This window comes from Camelus dromedarius, chromosome 20, assembly GCF_036321535.1.
Source record: "Camelus dromedarius isolate mCamDro1 chromosome 20, mCamDro1.pat, whole genome shotgun sequence".
Taxonomy (NCBI): Eukaryota; Metazoa; Chordata; class Mammalia; order Artiodactyla; family Camelidae; genus Camelus; species Camelus dromedarius.
In genome coordinates, this window is record NC_087455.1 from 1713789 (window position 1) to 1737461 (window position 23673).

Consider the following 23673-nt stretch of genomic DNA (forward strand, 5'->3'; position numbering starts at 1 on the left):
CCCAGCCAGCGGGCAGTGCTGCTGCGCCCGGCTGCTGCCCCGGGGCCGGGCCGCGCTGCGCGGGGAGCGGGCGGCAGTCTGCGCCGTCTCGGGCAGCCTCACGCCTGCCGGGCAGTTCCCAGGCACCGGCGGTCGGTCCTGCCCCGTCGCGGCTTCTTCATTTAATGTGCGGCCGGGCAGGACCGAACGTCGCGCCAGACCTGTGTTCCAGGGTTTGCCGAGCCTCCAAAGGCTTCCATTCGTGGACAAGCAGGGCCGTTCACCATTTGGAGAAATCAGTGAGCAGCCGCAGACTCCTAGACAAGCTGTGTTTCCCAGGCCTGTGACTGGCCCTCGCCCTGACCCCCTGCCTGCCCTGCCGCCGGGTCACGGATGTTCCCACGTGGAGCCCTGGGTCGGAGTCCACGAGGAGGTGACCCGTCACTTCCCTACTTGTTGGCCCCGGGTGGAGGCCATGCTGAGCCCCCCCAGCGTGACCCCCGGCCTCCCTGAGCCTCCACTGGGCTCCATCTCTTCTCATGGGAAACCGCTCGGCCCTGCCCTCCCGCAGTCACGTTGGATTCGGAGCCTCTAACCTACGTGTCAGGATGGGACCGAAGCCCTTGGCCTCAGAGGGAAGAGAAAGCTGCCTTTGTTGGCGGCCCCGCAAGCTGGAAGACCATCACACGGCTGTCCCCTCTCTCTGGCCCCAGGGCCTTGCCAGCAAATCCTAATCCTGGCTTTGGAGCTCGAGACCCAAGCTGAGCCTTTGTGAGGAGGATAAAGGGCGCTTTCTGATCCTTTCAGGAGGAGGGCTGTGTTGGGACCAGGCATCTCAGCCATTTCTCCCTCCCTGGTCCCTTGTCCGGAGCTGCTCAAGGAGGGTGCCCAGTACTGGGGAGGCCAGGCCGCACGCCCGTGTCTGCAGGGAGGCCTGCACCCTTTGCTTCAGCTTTCCGGGGCTCCCACTGAAAGCCAGGCTCCCAGAGGCTGAACGTGACACCCCCTGCACTTCCTCACCGGCTTGTTGACTCCCTGGGTCAGCTGGCCCGTGATGCTCACCGCGGGCTGTGCCCTGGAGCCCCATCCATGTCCTGCTGGCCGTGTTGTGCTGCCACAGCACTGCTGCGGGGGGCGCTCCTGCATCTAGGCCCTGAGGTGCACGGCCGGGGCTCTTCCCACCCAGGTTACTGGATTGACCAGGGAAACTTGCAGAAGCCCCTGCTCAGGCGGTGCCCTCAGGCCAATGGAATTGGGCAGGTGGGGGTCCGGGTGCCCTGTTCTGGAGCAGCCACTGCTGGGAGGGGTGCGCTGCTTGCGCCCCGTGACTCCGCCTGCACGGGCGGCTGGGGCACCCGGCGTCGCTCCTGGGCTTTCAGGCTGCGTCTGGTTCTCACGTGTGCTTCCTGGTTGGGACTTTACCTTTGTCTCATTCACCCCTTTCCGTGACTCTGGGACATGGTGGTGTCAGCCCTGCCTTATGGAGGTGAAGGTGGAGGCTTGGAGCAGTTAAGAGACTTGCCAGGACCACACAGCTAGGAAGCCATGGAGCTGAGCTTTTCCTGTTTGCTCGCTGCCCTTGCCGAGGGTGTGCGGTCAGTGAAGGGGGCCAGACGCCGTCACCGCTGCCAGGAGTGAGGGTTGTGCCCGGCACCGCGTGGACAGGAGATGGGTCGGGATGGGGCAGGCAGCGCAGCTGTTGTGTGCTGAGCAGGGGCCTTGGGTGGGGGTCACTGTTCCCGTTCCCTGGGGAGCACTGAGCCCTGAGCGGGTGTCTGCTGGCCCGGGCCTCCCAGTGGTGCCAGTGCTGGGCCAGAGCCTGATTCAGCTCTGGCTGCAGCGTAGGGCGGGGGAGCTGGGAGCCGCAGAAGGGGAGGTGGGGGGCGCGGGGCCTGGCGTGGGGCCAGCCTCCACCCGCTCCTGCCCGCCTGGCACTGCTCACTTCCTCCCGCCCACACGGAAAGGGGAGGTGATAATTGCCGCCTTGGACGAGCAGCGCTTGTCAACAGGTTTTTCAGATCTTTTATTTTATTTTCATCTATCCACATATTTACTTATTTAAAGGCCTCTGCTGACTCCCGGGGAAGAGGTCTGTGGGGAGGATGTGGCTTTGGGAGGAGGATGGGGTGATTGCGGATGTGTCACCCTGTGATGGGGCAGCGTGCCCATCCTGTGGGGCTGTGAGCGGAGTTGGGGGAAAAGGAGGCACCAGGCATCCCACTGTGTCCCTCTGCAGCCCCAGTGGTGGTGGTGGTCCTGTTACCACCAGGGCCTCCCGTGGGCAGGGCCACTCAGGGTGCCCGCTGTCCCCCACCCTGGATGCAGTCAGCACGTGCTTTCACGGTGTCACGTGCCCTCCTGTGCTGGCATCTGTCAAACTGGTGCTATTTGTTGCTTTTGATGCGCAGGTGAGTACGTCTGTGCCCGGGGCTCTCCCCCTCCGTCTGCTCCATCTCCAGACCTGGCCCGGGAGGGCCGTTGTGGGCCTGACATGCAGGACAGAACGTGGATGTGTGTCCTCCTCCTGCTGACCCAAGGGGCACCTCCTGGGGGCACGGCAGGGCCAGAGCTGAGTTGTGGGTCTGTTGGAAGAACAAGCATGGTCCTGGAGCTGCCACCCGAGTCAGCCCCAGCCGGGGGGACCTGGAGGCCCCCCTTCCACCCCGAGTCCCATGTGTCACTTCTGCTGGCATCAGTGTGGCCCTGTGACCTGAGCTGCACAGGAGGGTTGGAAGCTAGTCTCCCTCGCAGGCAAACATCAGGGGCCAGGGGCAAAGAGGAAAGCAGAAGAGAGGCAGGTCATGGCCTCTGCAGCCGCCTCCAGGGGGACTGATGCCGAGTCTGGGGATGTGGAGCCAGCAGAGGGTGGTCCTGTGGATGATGCCAGTCCTGCGTTCAGCCCCGTCCCGTTGCCCGACACTGTAGGAGGGGCTCAAGGGAGTTCTAGACTTGAGGGTGCCTGCCAGCTGTGTGCCCGGCACTGACCTCTGCCTCTAGGACAGCACTGCCCCTGGGCTGGGTGGGAGCCCGGAGTCCCGGCTTCACGTCTGTGATATGGGCTCCTGGCTGCTCCCTACGAGGTTTTTGGGAGCATCAGGGACACGCAGGAGATGGGGAGCACTAGCCGCCGGGCTGCCCTCCCGTTGCCCTTGTCATCTCATACATGTACACACGGTAACACACACGGTGATCGTGCACACAGACTCAGCATGAGGAAACGCCCCGACTGGGAGGGGGCAGTGTGGGGGCCGTTACCTGCTGCCTGGCGGGAGGAGGGGGAGGGCGTGCAGATCAGTGGCTTTGTTGTTGCACATTTGCGGTTAACTTGAATGTGTTGTACGTGTAAAGTCACGGCTCTGGGGGGGCCTGTCCCCATGTCCTACTCACCTCTGGAGGGGGCCGGGATCAATGCAGCCCCCCACAGGCACCCCGCACCCAACTCGGACCTGGCCCCTCAGAAGGGTGTCAGCTCTCTTGTACCCAGACTGTCCCATGAGGGAGCGAATAGGGCTTATTCAGGGGAGATGCCACTACTGAACTTTAAATTTTGGTAAATTGAAAAAATGAGTAAAGAATGAAACAACTTGAAAACCCCCCTCAGGCTTCCCTTCCCCGTGGTCCCGCCCCAGCTGGGGGCGGGGTGGTGGTGGAGGATTGTGTCCTGCCTTGTGACATCCATGCCTCGGTTTCCACAGCCCTTGCCTGGCAGCTGCTCCCCAGTCTGTAACCCGCTCTAGGATGGGCTTTCGGGGAGTTCACAGCCCCCAGATGAGAAGCTGGGGTTTGTGTTTGTGCATGTAGGGGCATTTTCTGGGGGTTCACAAAGAGGCTGGTGACCCCCAAGAGCTGGGAACATGGCAGCTGTGCTCTGCAGGGTCTTCCATGTGGCCCTAGCTTGGGAAGTGGATGTGGGTTCCCCGCAGCCAGGCCTGGGATGGCTAGAGGTGGGCACGTGGGCTGAAGGGCAGGGGCCTGGCATCTGCCCATCCCTGGTCCCTGTGCACCATTCATAGCAGCCCCAGCTCCCCATGGCCTTGTGGGGTTGTCCCCCAGTGACAGGGTGGAGGTCCCAGGCCCCCCACCCCTTCAGGGCTGTAGAGCCCGGGCTCCTGGGTGCCTGAGCCAAGGCTGAAGCTGCCTGCTGGGAGCCCAGAAGGAAGATGCAGCCCCTCCTGGTGGCAGTGAGCTGTGTTCAGGCAACCACAGGTCCGTGTCTTCAGCAGAGCTCCCAGACCCCTCTTGCCGAGCTCGCCGAGGATGAGAAGATCTTTAATGGGGGCGACAGCGTGTGGCAGGGCCAGGAGCAGGTGCTGCTTCCAGAGATCACCGAGGAGGACCTGGAGGCCATCCGGCTGCGCGAGGAGGCAATCCTGCAGATCGAGGTGAGGGTGGCGTGTGGGTGTGTGCCAGTGTGTGTGCATGTGTGCGAGTGCACCCGGTATGCTCGGACTCCTGGCTGTGCTGGCTGTTGGCTCTCTCTGAGTGGAGGCTGGGTCAGCCCTGCAGGCTGACCAGTAGGCTGTGACCCGTCCCCCGTCTGAGGCTGGAGGGGCTGGAGCTGGGCTCCTAGGGCCTTGCCTGAGCTGTCGGCCTCCCCTTGGCCATCTGGCCACCAGGTGGGGAGAGCAGAGTCCAGGGACCCCGACAGTCTCACTCTGTGTCTCATCCCCACCACCTGGCATTTTCCTAACAGGGCTCAGCCCTCTGGCCTGGAATCCCCTGGCCACTTCCTTCACTGCACACCTGGATTTCCGGGAGGCTGTTTCGCTGATGAGGCCGTTCAGCACCTTGAGCAGTTCCCATTAGATGTGTTTTGAGTGGTGGAATGAACTGCCAGGAGACTGAACCTGTAATTTAGAGTGCTGCCAGCAGGTGGCAGTGTTGTTGGAGGCGTGGGGTAGGGAGGGGGCCTGGGTGAGGGCTGCTTGTTCTTTGTTCTTCTCAAGCTCGCACATGTGTAACACGTCCCGCCGAATGTTCCTCTGGCCGCGGACAGTCTGTGACTACTGCCAGCGGCCTGCAGTCCCTTGAGCTGGGCACATGGGAGTCGGTGCATGAATGTGTGTGTGAGCACGTGGGTGGCTGTGTAGGTGTGGGAGCAGGGGTGCAGGTGAACGTGCGAGCCGGTGAGTGTGAGTGAGCGAGTGGGCCTCTCGCTCCTGACGCTGGAAGTGCCCGCAGGTTGTAGCAGGCGGGCCGCCCGGTGGAGACGTGCTAGCTCTGTGGGTGTGGGGGTCCTGCCCCCGGGTGTGGCTGTGGACGGTGGGGCCTGAGCCTCAGGGGAGGCGGGTGTCCCTCCTCTCTCTGTGCCTCTGTCTCATCGCCCTGAAGCTCCCAGGGGCTGGGTTTCTGGAACAAAGTCCCGTAAAAGCAGCTGCTTTTAGAGGATCAGGGAACTGGCGAGATGGTGAACCGAGTCCCCGGCTCAGGACCTCTCGCCGTGGCTCTGACCAGCAGGTCCTGGACTCTTGAAGCCCTGTGAGGAGGTGGCGTTCCACCGCTCTACCTCTGGGGCCTGGGGGTGGGGAGGGCCTGTTTCCCCAGCCCCTGTCAGAGGGCTCTGCCTCAGCAGAGCCCCCGCTCTCCTCACACCCGACCTCGCTCCCCAGAGAGGAAGGCGGCCGTCTGGCCGGCCCTGGCAGGAGGCCTCTCCCTGCTGCTGAGATGGTCCAGATCAGGACCAGACACACAGAGAGGGCACGGGAGACCTGCTTTCCCTGGAAAGTCAAGAACAGGTCAGGAGATGTTGCCCCAGTGCCCCGGGGGCTGGGAGGCCCCGGAGGCAGAGGGACCCGCATCTACCTTCAGCTCAAGAACCGAAACCCTCTCAGGAAGGGCCCCCGAGAACCCCTCGGGCTCGCCAGGGTCTGGACGTGTGCGTGGTGGGTGAGCGGCTGCTCCTGACTGACTGGGTGTGAGGCACGGGGGGGCAAAGGGAGCCCCCAGGAAAGGCCGGGGGCTCAGCTCTGAGGGCAGAGCGGCAGGAGGGCTGTGGGTGTGCTGGGGGTCTGGCGGGTGCCTGGGACAGCCTGCTGCAGCCGACGGGCTGAGGGAGGTGCCAGACACAGCTCTGCGGGTACAGAGGCCTTCAGGATGGGGTTCGGAGGAACTGAGACCCAGGCACTGCCAGCTCGTCCTGGTCCTCGTGTGAGCGGTGAATACAGGTGGGGCGGCGGGGGAGGGCGGCCCTACCGGGGTTAGCTCAGCTGAGGTGGAGGGGCCTGGGCTGGCGAGAGAGGGGCAGGGCTCTGCGCCGACCTAGGACCTTGGTTAACACGGGGCCAGCCTTAATTCAGCCTTGTCTGTGGCCCTCAGCGGGCTGGGGGTTTGTGGGGGGCCGTGGGCAGGACCCGAGGCCAGCCTCACCGTTCACCTGTTTCATCTGCAGTGTGGGGTGATGTGGGCGGGCAGGTACCGGCCAGAGGGCAGTGGCGTGGGAGCCAGAGTCAGCATCATGGTCTTGGGAGGCAGCCTTCGGTGAGCACTGCACCTCCCTCCCTCCCTCTTACAATCTTTGGAAATGGGAAAAACAAATGCAAACTGTCATTAGCCTTTAAAAAGCCCTCCCCCAGGTTTGCAGCTGTCCTGGTAACAACGCATCTCAAACAGGACTGGTATCGGAGGGGCCACGGCGCCCAACCAGGAGCTCGTGCAAGTGACAGCAGCAGAAACCCAGTCTGAGGGCTGGTGGGCATCCCCAGGTCCCTCCGGGGACAGCCTGAGCCTGGCTGCTCAGGTTTCGGGGGTTGTGGGTCCAGAGCTGCAGGGCCTGCGGGGGCCGGGCTGCGGTGAGTGGGCAGGTGTTCTGGGGAGGGGGCTGGGAACAGCCCCAGGGAGACATGTGTTTCTCACCTGGGCCAGTGGCAGTGTCTCCATGTGGAAACACGTCACTGTTCCCCACCGCCCCCCCCCGTCTCATTCTCCCCACTGCCCCCCACATGCCCAGGGGCATTTTGGACTTGCATGGATATATGCATTCAGAGTGTCACCGGGTGAGACATGGGGTCCCGGGGAGCCCCTTTGAGGCCCTGGTCTTCCCTCAAGGACTTGCCTACTGTGGGGGGAGTGGACAGAGGGGGAAACCGAGGCCCCAAAAGTGGCATTGAAGTCACAGCGACAGCTGCGTCGTGTCTGATTCCCCCGTACTTCTCTCTCTGTCCTGCCTCCTGGCCGGGGATGGGCGCTTGTGGGGTGCACGCTGGGCCCCGCACGGCCCAGTGCTGAGGGTGCAGGGCTGATGGGTCCACTCGGTGTCCCCGTCCCTTCCCCTCTCCCCCTCCTGGCTCATCTTACTGGACGAAACAAAGTACCAGACTAGAGTGCCTTGTCCTGGCTTCAGGCCCAGCTGTCTCCTGACTGGCTGGGTGACCTTGAACCCACCACCCACCTCAGTTGTTTCATCTGGGAAATGGGCTGGTTGAGGGGTGGCCACCCTCTCGAGGCCCTGCCATTTCAGATGGCCCATGAGGTGCTCTCAGGGGCCAACGGGCAACTTGGCTTGCTGGCAAGGGATCAGGCGGTGAGTGGGCAGGAGACCAAGGGGTGCCCCAGCCTGTGATTCTGGGCGCTTCCCGGGCTCAGTGGGCCCACCTAACCTGCCCAGTTAGGTTCCAGGTGAGGGTGTCCTGCCCCAGGGGCTCCGTGAACACCTCCACCCAACCTCCCTGGGCAGCCTGTCCTCTCTGAGCACAGAGTGTCCTTTCAGACCCTTGCGGGGCTTCCCACTTGTGGGCATGACATCCCATGTCCCTCCCCTGGCCTGGACCCCTGAGATGGCCCCTGCCCCCATCCCCATTGCCCCACGACACCACCCCCTTGCTCAGATGCCCAGAATGAGCCTCACCTGCTGCTGCCATGGCTGCTGCCTCCTGGAAGCCCTCCTGGGTCCGGACGTTGCTGGCTGCTGGCCTCCCCTGCTGTCTGCCTGGAGCTGCAGAGGCGGCCCAGGTGACGGAGGGCTGTGTCCCTGGTGTTTCAGGAGCTGGCTCCCTGCCCGAGGATGGCAGTACTTGGCCTGCAGGCTCCCAGGGTGCAGGAGACCCCTCTACACACCCCCTCCAGCCAGAGGAGCAGGGAGACTGCAGAGGGCAGAGTGGCCAGTCATGAGGGGGAGCACGTGGCCCCGGGACGCATGCGGCCCTGGCACGCACTCACGTGGAGCCACGGCATGGCACCCACTTCCCGCCGGGCAGGGCACATGGCTGGCCTCGCGGGGTCTGAGCCCTGATCCTAGCGCGGCAGGCAGCCCTGGCTCCACCCGGTGAGGCGTGTCAGGAGGACTGTGCCGGGCAGAGGTGAGCTCCGCGCGTGCAGGACCCGGGCCCGTGGGCAGGTCCTCCCGACGGGGTGCTCGTGGCACCGGCCCCCTCCGCCGAGCCTGGCGCTCCTTTCTGGGCTCCTTCTCCCCGATTTGAGGTGGCTGGTCTCTGGCCTCCCAGCCGAGGGCAGTTCCCTGACACAGGTCCCAGGTGGGCCAGGCCCACAGGGCCCCCGCACTCCCAGGAGCCCTTCTGGAGCAGAGAGAAGAGGGAAAGCCCGTGTCCTTCCCGCTGCCGAGAACGGGAGCTTTAGTCGATTTGAGCAGCGGTGCTGCGGCTGGGAAGAGCAGCCTGGATGCGGCATCGGGGGGGGGGGGGTCCACGCCCCCAGTTAAGTCGTGTCCAGGAGGTGCTGCCCTCCCCACCATGGACCATCGGGTGACCAGGCACTGGCAGCTCTGTCCCTAGGCCTGTCTGCTGCCCCTCGGCGGTCTCTCAGTCCATCCCAGCTGTGCCAGGGCCGGTACAGGTGCCGCCAACCGGCCCCACCTCCTCCTCGGCCTTGGCCCTCCCCTGAGAGTCTGGCCTGCAGGGCAGGGTGCCCGCTGCCCGTATCCACTGGCCGTGTACCCTCCACCTTATTCCTTCTGCAGCTGAGCATGTGGGGCCCCAAGAAGAAGCTGGGGTCCCTTCGGGCACACAGCAAGGCCGTGGCCGGCCTGGGCAGAGCCAGCTCCCCCAGCTGGCACCCCCTCGCATCCCTCATGGTCTCAGGGCCCCTCTGTGAGTCTGTCTCGTAGTCCTATGGGGTGGTCAAAAATGCGGGGCCCTCAGCTAGTGGGCTGCAGGGTGCCTGGCAGGCTGGGAAGTGGAGCGTCCCGGGTGCCACTGTGGTGACCCCCTGGGGCTGCAGGATGACCTAGGGCTGGGTGACGGGGGGTGGCCTCTCTGGAGGGGCAGGAAGGGTGCCTGCCGGTCCACACGACACTCCAGCGAGGCCCCTTTTCTGGGAGACCCGTCCTCCCCAGGGGCAGGAGGCAAGGCCTCCGTTGCTTCCTTCCCCCAGGGACAAGGCCGCCCTCAGAGCCCATGTTCTCCCCCTGGCCGCTGGCTTGCCCAGTGTCCCCACAGCTGTGTCTGGCTTCAGATGCTCACAGCTGACCCCTCTTTTGTCGCTGCAAGGCTGTCCCTCAGCTCTGCCGGCACCAAGTGCTCCCTGCGCTCCCGCTGCCCTGCTTTCCCTCCTGCCAGCTCTGGGTCCACGGCCTCCCGGGACCTCTGCGGCCTAAAATTTCAGTTTCCCCACTGTGTTGTCTAGCATGCTGTTTAATTAATTATCTTGTTGCTTCTCTTCCTCCAGGAGAATGTACCCCTTCCGGAGGCAGGGATTTTTGTTTTAGTCACTGCAGTGTTCCTAGCACCCCAAAGGGCACTCAGTGACTGTCTCTAGGACAAACAGATGGTGGGGGGATGGACGGATGGATGGATGGTGGGGGTGTGGGGATGGGTGGGGGGGCACTGGGGGATGGCAGGTGAATGGACGAAAAGCTGCAAGTGTTTGGACTCCGCAGACTTGTGTTTTGAGAAAAGGGCTCTGCCGCCTTTATTTGTGTGTGTCTTCTCATCCGCCCCCACAGCAGCCCTGTGAGAGGGAGCGCCCCCATGTTCCAGTTTTATCAGAGATGCAGTGGCGTCTCAGAGGAGTCGCGTCACTTGGCTGTGGCGGAGCTGGGCCTCGAGCCCAGGTTGCCTGACTCGAGAGCAGGGCTGTTCTGACGGCGATGCTCTGACACCTGCCTCTTCCTGAGGTGAGGGTACGGCAGGTCACTGAGGTCGCCCCACGAGGCTGTCGGTGGCGGAGCCCAGGAGCCAGCCCGTGAGGCCCAGCTCCATCCACCCGCGGGCAGCCGCTGAGCTCTGGGTGAGGTGGGCTCTTCCTTCCTGGAGGGCAGGGCAGTGCCCACCCCAGGGGCTGGGGGGAGGTGGAACGAGATGGGCACGTGCCCCCAGCCACTGCCAGCACGTAGGGGGTTTGCCTGGCACTGCCCAGCCGCATCTGCCCACCGGCCTCGGTGGCCGTGTCTGCGCCAGCCCAACTCACCTGATCTCACCTGTGAGGCCTGGCGCTCCGCTCCCTTCCTGAGCTGGTGTGTCACCTGGCCCAGGTGCGCGCTCAGCTGCTCTGTTACCATGGCTACCTGGCAGGTCGGGAAGGAAGAGGCTGGGGTGAGGAGGGGCCAGGAAGGGCCTCCAGGCTGAGCAGAGCCTGTCGGGGCCCAGCCACCCTCTCCAGAGCTGACATCGTGCAGCTGGAATGCAGAGGAGAGGTGGTTATGGTTAATACTTAGTTCTAAATATGTGAACACATCAGTAGATGAAGTTTGGCTGTTCCGCGAACTGGAGGAGTCATCTCTGTGGGAGGACGGCTGCCGAGGTCCTGAGCTTGAGAAGAGACTGCACGATAGAGAAAAAGCGCAGCGGTGCTTTCTTTCCCTTCGTTCTTAGAAGTGGAGGGAACGCAGACGCACACGCGCACGCATACACCGAGGCTTTATGGCGTCCTGCGCAGGGCTGCTATTCTGCAGTGCCAGTGGAGGAGAGAAAGAAGGTTCTGCGAGCGCTTTTAATGAGTTCTAGTTTTAGAAGCAATCAGGAAAATAATTGCATGATTTAAACATTTAGTAACTGAAGGTGTTTTTATAGTCTCTCTGCTCTCTGGTGCCCACGCCTGGGCACATGGCTCCCAATGCCTGCCGCCCTCATGCACCACAGCTGGGGCTGCTCAACGCCCCTGGGGGCTCCATCCCAGGGCAGCTCTGGGGGGCTCCTGGGCTCTCAGCCCCTCCACCCTCCCAGTGACCAGCCTGGCCTGCAGCCTGCACCCTAGGACTAAGGCCTGGACTTCTGCCCGGAGCTTGGTCCCCACCCTGGCTCCTGGTGGGATCCAGGTCTCTGGTGCAGCCCCCCAGAAGGGCTGGGACCTGAGCCCCACCTGCCCTTGGCATCCTCCATCGGGAGCCGAGGCCGGCCTAGATGCCCAGCGTGGTGACCAGAAGAATACCTGGCCATGCTGTTGCCTGTGCCCAGACACTCCTCCTCTGCCCACTGTCCCTGCTACTGAGGCTGCCCTCTGCGCCCCCTCCCCCGGCCCCTCCCGCCCCCGGCCCTTCAAGTCTCCCCACAGCCCAGTCCCAGCATCCGTGCGGGATCTTGGAGGAGGAGGCACAAGCCTAGAAACTCGTTCACGGGCAGGTGGCCAGGGGCTGGGGGTGGGTACCACAAATTCCCCCACCCCACGTCTAAGGCCACGCCTGCTCTCTCTACTAGGAAAGTCTGGGTGGGGCTCCCTGCCCCAGGCCAGAGGCTGTGAGCCCACAGGCTGATGATCTGGCTGGGAGCTGAGATCCTGGGGTCCCCATGGTCTGAGCAGCCCCTCTGAGCCAGTCTGGTCACTCCCTGAGATCACATAGGCAGCTGCTGTCTGAGGGTACAGGAGGGGTTTGCCACCCCAGGCTTGCCACCTACTTCTTGTCTGCTCTGGGTGGAGGGCGCCCCCTGCTGACACCCTCGTGGTGGCCAGAGGTCAGGGTTAGGCCCCACATAAGTCCGTGTGTCAGCCTGGCGCCCAGCAGCATCGTCCTCCTCCAGCCCTCACTCCGCCAGCCACCAGACCTGGCGGAGACCAGCTGGAGCATGTGGGGCCCTGGGACACCCTCACAGCCCTTGTTCCCCCAACACAGCTTCCTTGCTTTTGGGGCAGAGAGAGTCTTTATTCCAAGGGCTTGTTTCAGGAGGTGGGGGGCTTTTGAGTAAGGAGACCACTGTGACGTAAGCTGTCCTAGCAGCTTGAGAATCGGGGACATGGGTTCTCTTCTGCAGGGCAAACAAAACTGGAAGAAATGGGCTGAAAGGGCCCTGGCTTGGGCTGTCTGCAGGGGGCCCAGGTGAGGGTGGGGGCTGAGCTCAGATTTGGTCACCTCGCCTTTTGTCCTGTCTGGTCAGGGGGATGAGCGGTTCGGCTCATCGTGTGTGAGGCACAGGATGGGAGCTCGGCCCTGGGTTTGGCCTGGTCCTGGTGAGTCTTGTTTACATGACACGGGGAAAGGGCCCCTGCAGAAAATGTTTCCTGGAACACAGTGTGTGGAGTTGGGGCCGGGTTCCAGGAGCCCAGCCTGAGTGTTCCAGACCAGGGAGATTTGTTCACCACTGAGCAACTCGTGGTCACGGGTCCCAGGGCGAATCTGGGCCTCAGGATGGTCAGCTGGGGGCGTGGGGCTGGCCTTGCTCCTGGAAGTCAGCTGAACCATTTGCAGAGAGGTCGGTGAAGGTCAGTGGTCAGAGTCTCAGGCATCTTAAAAAGAGGGAGGCTGGAAGTGAAGAATGGGGTCCGTGTCAAAGGTTATGTGAACTCCCGAGAGGTCAGTGAGCGGAGACCTGGGGGCAGCCCTGAGGGGAGCTTTCGGAAGCTAGGACGGGGGTGCCCTTGGAGCGCCATCCAGGGTGGGTCACCCACATAAGGGCCTGCCTCCTCTGTGCTGCTTCACTGTGTACCCAGTGCTCTGGGAACCAGGGCACAAGGGGCGTCCAAGTATCTCAGCTCAGGCAGCTGGACTGAGTCGTTGCCGGTCCTGGTCACCGCTTTGCTGGGCCAGCCAGAAGTGGACGGCATCCGCTGTGGCCCACCTGGCTCTGTCTGTCCCACTCCCGACACTCTGTGTTCATCCTGGAAGGCGCTGCTGGTGTGCTGGGAGGGCAGCCAGGCCTTGGGTGGACACCCCCAGCCCAAGATGTCAGGCCAGCGATGGCTCCTGGCGGCCGTCCTCGGCCACAGCCCTGACTGTGTTCGGAGGGCTGCTTCCTACAGAAGCATCACTGGGGAGGAGCCAGGCGCTGGCGGTGGAAGCAGTTTGTAAAGCTGGTCGGCAGCCACACACCAGTGTGTTTGCAACAGTTGGAGAATTGCCTTGGCCGCTGCGTCTCCCCTGGGGCCTCCCCTAAAAGCCCGGGGTGTGAGCTGGACTGGGGGCCTCGTGTTCCATCCCAAGCTGTCCTGGGTTATTGGGGTCAGTGCTGCTCCAGACCAGGAACACCTACTACAGTAGCCATGTGTCCCCACCACGGCCAGGCCACAGTGATGTCCAGCGGCTCCTGCACCCACCCTACCCCAGCAGGCAGCCGGGGGTCTCGGGCCCCCAGGGGCACTGGGCTCACGACCCCTGCTCAGCAACTCCCTCCCTTCCCCCTTCGCCGAGGCTGTGTCTGTGTGCCCGCGGGAAGGGGTACAGGGCGCACGCGTTAAGCCCGTCAGTGTCAGCGCCGGCTGCAGACACCACCTCCCTGGGGTGCACGGCATTGTGGCTTCCGGGGGAGCCCAGGGTCAGGGGGGTGCCCAGGGCCGGGGGGCCAGGCAGCGTGAATGTTGGTGCCAACACTGACCAGCCTTAACCTCTGGTGACTCGAAATCCCTGCCTGCCCGGTGTGGGAAGGGGCACCAGCAGTGTGCCCACTCGCGGCAAGCCCCGTGTGAGAGGCCTCTGCCCATGGTAGGCCCGGACCTGTGCAGTGGCCGGAGTCAGGGTGGGGGTGTGGCTGGCCGGCGCTCAGCTTGACCGGCCTCAGTCTGGAAGTTGGAGGAGGTGGGGCCTGGCTGCCCAAGGCCTGGCGTCTGGGACCTCGATATCTCGATGTCTCGACCTTCGGGTGGGGCCTCAGCTTGGCCTCCCTACCAGTGGCCTCACCCAGGGAAGGCTGTGGGGACAGGAATCCCAGAAATGGGCCTCAGGCTGAGGCCGCCCAGCGCCCACTCAAGGCCCCACCCCCATCACCACCTTCCTGGCTGTGGGCCCTGTTCCCGCAGAGAGCCCCCGCCTGGGCCGTGCGTGAGCCCAGTAATTGAGTTGAAATTGATAGTACGTGTCGGTTTAAGAGCACGCTAATTGCTTCATTTCCCAGAACACTCCTAAAAAGAAAATGAATCTCCCTGTAGCATTTTGCAGTGGGGTGAAGTGACCCTTGTGGAAATCCGTCCAGGCCCCTGATGGGCTGCAGGGTGGAGGGTGCTGGGGCAGGGTGCACCCACCCGCCATCTCACAGGCGTGAGGGAGCCTCCCTCCTGGCTCGACCCTGGCCACGCGCAGGGCGCTGAGGGAGGCGGTGTGGATCTGCTCAGTGGTGGGTGGGGGAACCTGCTCCAAGGTTCTTTGCCCAGGGCTACCTGGCTGGCCGCCGGAGCCGTCCCTGCAGGGTGGCAGTCAGGAAGGGAGGGGGCTTTAGGCAGCGGGCCCTGGTGCCAGCCCCAGCCCTGCCTCTCTGAGAGGTCGCAGAGGTAACACATCTTCTGGAGCCCCACAGCCCCCGCTGCCAGGTGGGTGCTCTGGCTGCCCCTCGGGTGCTACCAGGTGTGAAGGCGGCCACGTGTGATGTGCCCACAGCCCGGACCCAGGCGTGTGATCTGTGAGTGGGGTGGCCATGTCCCTCATGAGCATCACTGCTACTTTGCTGGGCAAGTGGAGTGAAGATGGGGGTGGGCAGCATGGAGGAGGCAAGACGCCAGTGTGGTGTGCGGGTGGGGGGTCCCCAGGGCCTCCAGATCCAGCTTCTGCTCCTTAGCACGTTCACTAGCTTCACAGTTACTCAGTGTTTAGATAGCAGTGGGGCTGCCATCCATCCATCCATCCATCCATCACCAGTCACCCACCCAAGTGTGCTGGCCCATGCTGGGTGCTGGGTGTTCAGAGAGGGACAGGTCAAGGAGCCCCTAGGAGGGAAAGGGGAGTGAGGTATCTCCAGGCCCGATGGGCCTGTAGGGGTGCAGACTGAGGGCTCTGCTCCGGACAGCCTCTCCCCTCCTCTAGTCAGGCCTGCAGGACAGTGTTGGGGACACAGCGCTGCACTGGTCTGCAGCCTTCTTGGGGGCTGGCTCTGGGTCCTCTGTACCCAGGGAGGGAGCTCATGACTCTAGGATGCTCAGCGTGGGGTTTGGTCTTGGAGTCAGAAGACAGTATTTCAGACCCCAGCCTTACCTCTGACTTGTGGGGTGATCCTGGCTCGTTTCTGGTTCTTGGCTCTCAGCGCTCTTGCTGGCCGTGCCCTTGACCTCTGTACCTGCCAACCCCAGGTGTCTAATGTCTGCTGTCTTGTTTCCACAGAGTGACCTGCTGGATGTGAACCAGATCATCAAGGATTTGGCCTCCATGGTGTCAGAGCAAGGAGACGCCGTCGGTGGGTACCCACGCCATCTGCCAGGCCACCTGCCCCTCCCCCCGATGTGGGGCTGGGGCGGCTTCTGGGGGCTGAGTGTCTCCCCAGCCCCTCAGGAAGGCTGGGCAAGGGAGACCCAGGCCAGAGGTTGGCCCACCCCTTCTCCTCACTGAGGAGCGCTGGCCTGTGTGCCCCCTGCCCTGGGCCTTCCTCCCCAGCCAGGGGCTCCCCAGAGTGAGGACCAGCTGTCTGGGGGGCGTCAGACTGCAGTGGGTGCCCCAGCGGAGGGCGCTGGGTGTGGCACCACCGTGGAGTGCCGATCCTGCTGCTGATTCACCACATCAGCCACTTCTCAGGAAACGTGGGTGGTGGGGACAGGGCTGTGCAGGACGAGCCGTTGTCCCTGCTGTTCCTTCCATGTGAGAGCCTCCGCCCCACCAGCCCGGTGCCCGCACCCTGTGGCCATATGGCTTCTCCTGCTACGGCCCTGAGCGCCTGGGCGCCTGGGCAGGAACTCGCCACCCTCTGGCCTAGAAGAGTGGCTCCTGGTCCCCAGAGCCACTTGCCAACAGTCAGCTCCCAGCCAGGACCCCAGGGCTCACCCACCCAGCCTCTCTACCTGTTCCCCGGGTGAGCTGTTGCCTCACCAGGGGCCCCGCGGCTGTGAATAGGCCTCTCGCCTCTCAGCCTGGGTGCCGTGGAGCTTCTGAGGTCCAGGCATGTCCTGTTCCCTGGCGGGCAGCCCGGCCACCCCCCTGCCCTAGGAGGGCGACTGGACAGGGTTGGGCCGTGACGCTGGCAGGCTTGTCCTCGCTCCCACGGGATCCCGCTCCTCAGCCTGGGCAGCTCCAGTGGGGCCGCCCCGTCACCCCTTCACAGCACCTCTTGCAGGACCCCCCCCCCCCAACCTCTGGCTGGCTGTCTTGGGGCGGTGTGTGCAAAATGCTTTGTACACTCCAGATGGATGCCCCGGTGTCTACAGATGGCCCCTCAGTCCTGCTCCTGGATGATCAGGAAGGGACCGTCTCCCGGTGGGGAGGTGGAGAGGGCTGACCTGCTGCAACCGTGTAGGGGCCCGGCGGAGGGGTGGGCACCTGGGGACCAGAGTAGCCAGGACCCAGGACCCCGCTGCCCCCTGATGTGGGTGTTTCTAGGATGATGGACGTTGGGCTGGGGCCACTGTACCCTCTCCAGGGGGCAGTGGGGGCCTGGGACCAGGAGTCTGGGGGTTCCCTGCTCTCCATGGCCCGTCCCATCTGCTGCCAGCAGCCTGTTGGCCTCCACCTGCCCACTCAGCCTCTGGTGCCTTTCCAGGGTCCAGAAGCAGCCAAGCCACATGCCAGCGGAGCTCCAGCCCCGAGCCAGCCATGGCGGCCCTGCTGCCCGGGCTGGGCTGTGCGCCCCTGCGGCCGAGCTCCCACTCCCGCACCAAGACCCGGAAGCCCAACTTCAGCCCCCAGGAGACAGAGGTGCTGGTGCAGAGGGTCACGCGCCACTACCCGCTGCTGTTCGGGGCGCTGCGGGGCCCGCCCGCCCGGAAGCACCGCGTGTGGAGCCGCATCCTGCAGGCGGTGAACGCGCTGGGCTACTGCCGCCGGGACCTGGGCGACGTCAAGCACAAGTGGCGGGACCTGCGCGGTGTGGTACGCCGGAAGCTGGCCGAGCGGCCCCGGGCCCCCGGCCCTGTGCTTACGCCCGTCGAGCGCATGGTGGCCGAGACCTTCGCTGTCCCGGCCCCCCCGGGCGAGGGCCAGGCCGCAGAGCCGCTGCCAAGTAAGTGGCCCCTTCACCGCCTGCAAGGGGCTTCCAGCGCATGACCACCGAGAGCAAGATTCGGGGAGAGCGGAGGCCCCTTGGCATCTAGATGGGGGCACGGAGGCTCGAAGCCAGGGAGTGCAGGAGCTGAGGCTGAGTCAGGCCGGCCCTGGCCCGGGCTTGGGGGCGTCTGGGGTTGCTCCATGTGACAGGGCGGCCACCCGCCTCCAGAAGCTCACAGGAGCTGAGGTGCAGGTGAACCGCTGGAGTGCTCGTGGAAAGCCGTCACCAGCCCAGCTCAGCTCACCTCCCTGCCCTCTCTGTGCCCTATCTTGGGTGTAGGGGAGGGAGTAGGGGTGACTGCACCCTTCCTCTGACCCCCTCATTGTGGGGGCCCTTCTCCCTGGGTCGCAGCCCCCAGACCAGGCCAGGCCAGAGCGATATCTGGAGGCTCTTAGCTTCCTAGGGCAGGCTGATCCCCTCGGAGCCCATGGGCCCACCTCCAGGGCCCACCTTTTCAGAAGGGTCTGTGCCTGGTGAAGAAGACACGGGTGGCACAGTGCCTCTGACTCCGGGGCGGGGCTGGCTCACTCTTGCCGCCTCCAGCGCCTCCTCCTGCCCACTCCGCCTGCTCCTCGTCCTCCTCCTCAAGACACCTCTGAACCTCGTCAGGAGTGCCCTTCACCTGCTGTCTGCATGTGGCGGCTCCGCCTGCAGCTCAGAGCTGAGTCCTGCTGGACCCTTCCCCACCCCTTCCTGGGGAGCTGCTGGAAAGACTGAGGATGAAGCCAGAAGCAGGACCACCTCCCTCTTGAGGGCTGCAGAGTGGACAGCAGGACTCAGCCTCATGGGGACAAGAAGAGGCCACAGATGCCACCAACAGAGGCCCCAGCAGACCTTCTAGTGGGGGGTCTGTGCAGAGCAAGCCTGGACCAGTCAGAGATGCAGGCAGACCCCAGACGTGGCCGTGCCCTGGGCTGGACTTGGTCGTGGGCCTGAATGATGGGGTGGGGTGGGGCCTGCCTGTTAGTCCTGGGGAGGCCACCCGCTCTCCTACAGGCATAGCCAGACCTGGTTTTGGGGTGCTGAAGGGCGGGCAGCGGGCAGCATGGGTGTGGCCCTGGGTGCTCCCACCTTCCCGTGAGCCCCCAGCCCTGGAGTGAGGTGGGAGCTTGCAACTGTGCTTGTCCCCTGGGTGTGGTGCTTGGCTCGGAAGGCTTCCTGTCCGCCCTGGTGGGCCAGTGCCCCCTCCGCCAGACCCCGTGGCTCCCCTCCCGGGCTCTCCTCCATCAGGGCAGCCAACCGGCTGGTCCCTTAGTGCTTTGAGCTCTGCGGGGAGTGGCCGACACCGTGCTGACGGGTCCCGAGATTTGTTAAATGTGTGAGAGCGTGGGGTGAGGCTGAGGCCAAGCAGGGAAGTGGCTGCAACGCCTGGTTTTGGGGGTGATGGTGGAGACCACAGCTGGAGGCCCAGCCCCGCCAGCGCTTCCCTCTGGGTCGGCACTGGCCCGGAGCTGAGGCAGGATCCCGGCGTACAGGCGTATCCCAGCTTGTAGGGCTGAGGAAAGCCCGCTGGCCACGTGTAGGGCCCCCCAGGGGTGCCTGTGCCTGGGTTCCCCCCACTTGGACTGGGCTTTGCAGGGCTGCCCCCGGTCAACCTGGAATCTTTGTGACAAGGTGAAGGGGGTGGCCCGGGGCCAATGAGGCATCAGCACCATAGGCCATGTGGTGGGGTGCCCCCGCTTGCCTGGCAGCCCCCAGGGCCCAGGAGAGGGTCGCTGGCCACGAGCCAGGGGTCTGCTTGTACGGTGTCCCAGGGTGGAGCCGTGTGTGATCTGGGGGCTGAGCAGATCTGCGATCCAGCCTGGGGGCCACAGGACATTTGTTCTCTGGGCTGCGTGCACCCTGGCCGCCGGGGGCACTTGCCTCTGGGATGTACACTGCCATCAGAGTCGGGCTCCCTGCCGCTGGGCGCCGACTTGGTGCAGACCAGGGCTGGGCAGTCTGAGGGCAGGTCCCCGCGCAGCCCAGAGCGTGTGTGGTTGCAGGTCAGAGCGAAAAGCCAGCTAGGAGTGTGACCCCAGTGCACGGCTGGCCCAGACACTGCTGCCCGCCAAGCACAGCCACCTCTCTCTGTGTCGGGGCTCTGCCAGGTTATTGCCGACAGAGTCTGGAGCACAAGGTAGCTCCTAGTCACGTAGTTGGTGGTGGCAGGGGCGGGGGCCTGGGTGGGCGCCACCCTCCCCCCGACCCCCAGCAGGGCTGGTCCTGCCTCGGGGCAGCTGCGTTCCTTTTCCTCATCTAGGCTGGCTGGAGAGGCACCACGGGAGGCCTGCGCCCCTGGCGGGGCGGCAAAGGCACCCGGCAGGCCCCAGCTCCAGGAGGGTCCGCCCACACCCTCTCCTGGTGGGGAGCACACCCACGGGGCCTCAGGACGCCGAGCCGGGGCGGTTCCTGCCTTTGAGGGGACCTTGCCGGCCTCAGGCCTCGGGCGGCGCCCAGGTGCAGAGCTGCAGGGAGAGGAGTGATTTGAATCTAGCCATTTCTGCCTCCAGAGCTCTGAAAATGTGTGAATTTGGAGGCGTGTCTGCTCTTCCTGGAAGAGTTTATTTCACGTGTTACTGCGTCTGATGCAGTGGCAGCAGCTGGTCTGTGCTGAGGGCGGTGCCCCTGGCTGCGGGCTCTCACCTGCTCGTCTGTGGGCACGGGTCTCTTTCCCATTGGTAGGAGAAACTGCATAGGGGGTCCTCACCTGGATTCAAACCCGGTTCCTCCCAGGGTCGAGTGCCACAGTCCTAACTCCCCACTGCCCTGCATGCCCCTCGGTAGTGGGCTGGGGACGGATCTGGTTTACATGATGCTGCCTTTTAACCGCTGGCATCGCTGAGGGAAATCTTCAGGTTTCCGCGGGCAGCCCCTGGACCTCGTCAGCAGCTCAGGTGTGCTGCTAGTGTGACATCTTGGGGGCTGTGTTGACACCTACCAGGCGAATCCCCTGGTCCCCCACTCAGCCCCGCACGGTAGTCAGAACCGGCTGATCAGGGCCCGGACACCCGTGGCCAGCGCGCAGAGGAGGGTATTCGCAGACCCCGTCACGCTGTCTAGACAGCTGCTCTGTGAGCCTGTGGAGTCGCCCCCAGGGTGCAGAGTTGTAGCAGAGCCAGGCCCGCACCCTGTCTTGAGTGGGCTGCTGCTGCCCTGAGGGGGCACTTCCAGGCTCCCTGCCCTACAGCTCGGCCCGGCTGGTGCCCCATCCTTGCCGCCTCTGCTTCTCTGAAGGCTGGGCTTCCTGCCTGGGCCTCCGAGTGACCACCAGGGGGTCAGGTGCTGTCTGTTTCCGCCCCCCGCGGCCCCGGGCTGGGCTCCCCAGGCTCGCCCCCGGGTGACCCCAGGGTCCCCACTCTATAACTGCTTCTGTTGTCTTGATTTGCAGATAGTATTGAAGCCGGCCTTGAGGCTGTGTCCTCACACAGAGGCGGCCAGCGAGCTCTTGGCCGTAGCCTGCCAGCACCAAGGAAGTCAGTGTGAGGGGACGGCCCATGGCCCAGGAGGGGCAGGTCTGCAGGGTCTTCTCTGCGCCCAGGCGGACTGCTATGGGGAGGGGAGAGGAAGGGGCTGCGGGCCCAGGACGGTCAGCACCGCCTCCCGTCTGGTTTGCACCCCCACCGAGGGGGCGGCCTGGGGTCTCCGCCTGCTGGCTCTGCCAAGCGAGAGGACAGGGGTGTGTGGCCAGCTGTGGGAGTGGCCGGGGCTCCCAGGGTCGTGCCGCATCCCCGAGCTTCCCCTGCAGGACGTTCCATGGCTTCTCTCGTTTTCCTCAGAAGGCTTGGGCGGGTCTATCCTTGTCTGCTGCCTTCCTGGAGGAGAGGGCCGCAGAGAGGGCCGCAGAGAGGGCCGCAGAGAGAGAGGGCCGCAGAGAGAGAGGGCCGCAGAGAGGGCCGCAGAGAGAGAGGGCCGCAGAGAGAGAGGGCCGCAGAGAGAGAGGGCCGCAGAGAGGGCCGCAGAGAGAGAGGGCCGCAGAGAGAGAGGGCCGCAGAGAGGGCCGCAGAGAGAGAGGGCCGCAGAGAGAGAGGGCCGCAGAGAGAGAGGGCCGCAGAGAGGGCCGCAGAGAGGGAGGGCCGCAGAGAGAGAGGGCCGAGGGCCGAGGGCCGCCTGGCCGCCTGGCCTCCACCTGCCGCTGGGCCAGGTGTGGCTCCATGTCTGCCGTGGCCTGGCCCTGGGCCGGAGCAGGCAGAACTTGACTTGGGACAAGTTGGCTCAGTGAGGACAAGATCAGACCTTTATTTGACACGAGGCCAAGGGCAGCCTCGAGGATCGATGACGGGCCTCTTGACCCACGTCCAGTACCGGAACCCCTGGTGGGCTCAGGCCTGCGTCCATCGAGGGGTCAGCAACCGCCCTCTGCTGGCTCCCTATGCTCACTGGCCCTCTGCTCTGTGCTGCGCCCTGACATGCAGAGATGGACCCCGCAGAGCCTGTTCCTCTGGGAGCGTGCATCCTAGGGGTGGGGTGGGTGGACAGTCCAGTCCAGTGACACGAGGGCCCTGGCCCGGCTAAGGCAGGGCAGGCTTCCTGGGGGAGCGCCAAGCAGGAGTTGTCCTGGTGGAGAGGACAGAGGCCAAAGGAGGGGCAGCCCAGGTGAGCTCGGGACACCGCAGGCCAGAGTGCAGAGTGTGGGGGCCGTGCCGTTGGGAGTGGCGTGGAGACTGGGGAGAGATGTGGACCAGGTCCTCGTTCCGTGGGGGCTTCAGGACATCAGAGCTGTGCTGGCAAAGGGGACTGTAGTTGCCCTGGGGGGAGGAGAGGTCTCAGGGCGGTGGTCTGGACCGTGCAGGGTCTGTAGGTGGGGCAAACAGTGGGAAAGGGCAGGCCCCCTCCTGGCACCGCGTCTGCTCCCTTCCCACACCTCCCCTCCCTCAGGGAGCCAGGTGGGCAGCGCACACACGGGACCGGCAGCCGCGAGACTCTGTGAGACCGTCTGAGGTTGGAGGCTGGGCCCACTGTTGGCCTCCTCTTTTGTCTGTCGGTGGCCTTCAGACTTCTGAGGCAGGGGCTGGCCTCACTGACAGCTGGTGAACGCCACACCAGCGGGCAAGCGGGACCTGCCTGCAGGATCGGGCAGAAGCAGGGCTGGAGGATGTCTGCTCAACGCCTACTGCAGGCTCTCTGCCCTAGCCACGGCCCCCACCTGCCAGCACGCGAGGGCGTCAGGCGTGGTCCCTCTAGGGCCGCCCAGCGTGAAGGTACAGGTTGCAACTGACGAACGAGGTAGACTCATCGGAAGCCCAGGGCCCAGCCTCTCTAATGGGAACTCTCCGAGCGGTGGTGCCTGCCAAGGGCCCTCACCTCCAGAAAGCTTCATCTCACCTCGAGAGGGAGCAACGTACTGGCTGGGTGGCTCCTTCCAAGAGCACCAGGGCCGCCAAGTCTGAAGGATCAGCAGGTGCCTGGACCACAGATTCCTGGACCGCAGAGGAGGGTGTGACCGTGAGGAGGAGGAGGAGGAGGAGGAGGAGGAGGAGGCAGCACCGGCAGTCACCTGCGCCCTTGGACACATTGGGCTCAGAACCCTGGCCCCCTTCCCCGGGGGCCTGTGGCCCTGTCCTCTGGGGTGATGCTGTCATCACCCCTTTCCTGTCGCAAAGCAGGAAACCCTGTGCCATAGATGAGCTGGGTAGGGGCTCAGACCCAGGAGGTACAGCCGAAGTTACCGCCACAGAGTGAAGTCCTCGAGCTGCCGCCACTTCCATGCAGCACGTCGGGAAGTGCCTAGCGATACGGGGCGCCAGCGCAGCCCATGTCTCAGGCCCGGCGAGGTCTCCCTGGGGCCTGGGTTGGCTTACCCTTCACCCGCAGACAGTTGGAAGGTTAGCAGACCCTCAGCCAGACTGTCCATTTGCAGATTAGGGGATTGAGGCCCTGAGAAGAGAAGGGCTTTCCCAGGTCACAGCCTGGCGTTGGGGCCCAGTTTGTCGGACTACAAATCCTGGCTCTTCCTGCCGCCCCTTGGGAGGCTCTGCTTCCATGTGCACCCACTCATCCCTCCAGGACATCCGCTGGGTGGGGGGTGGGGGGACTGAGGGCCGGGAGGGTATATACACAAGTGGGTGGATGGGTGAGTGGCTGGATGGACAGAGGTGAATGATGGATGGGTGGATCAAGGATGGATAGACAGTGGATGAGGATGGATGGATCGAGGATGGTTGGCTGAGAAATGAACAGATGGATGGACGGATGGATGTAAGGAAGGATGAAAGGAAGGAGGGGGATGGGTAGGTTGGATGGATGCTTGGTGAACAAACGGATGGGCAGCTAGCTGAGGGGCTGGATGTGCGTGTGGACACGTGTAGGTGGGCTGGTGGACAGACAGACGGCAGCACGGTGGTAGCATTCCAGCTTGGGAGCCGCCAGGTTGAGTTTCAGTCTCAGCGTTACTGGAGGAATTCTTTCACCCTCTCCTTGGTGTCCTGGTGAGGGTGCA

The 23673-nt window shown here is 64.3% G+C and overlaps 1 protein-coding gene across 1 annotated transcript in view; it reads left to right on the top strand.

Annotated features, from left to right (window-relative positions):
- TSNARE1 (t-SNARE domain containing 1) overlaps window positions 1–23237 on the top strand; it is an 85664-nt gene extending 62427 nt beyond the window's left edge. The window contains 4 exon segments of the mRNA XM_064476788.1: window positions 4203–4361; window positions 15386–15458; window positions 20626–20662; window positions 20664–23237. Of these exon segments, the coding sequence (XP_064332858.1) occupies window positions 4203–4361; window positions 15386–15458; window positions 20626–20662; window positions 20664–21456 (1062 nt within the window). The 3' untranslated portion in view covers window positions 21457–23237.
- The last annotated feature ends 436 nt before the right edge of the window (window positions 23238–23673 follow it).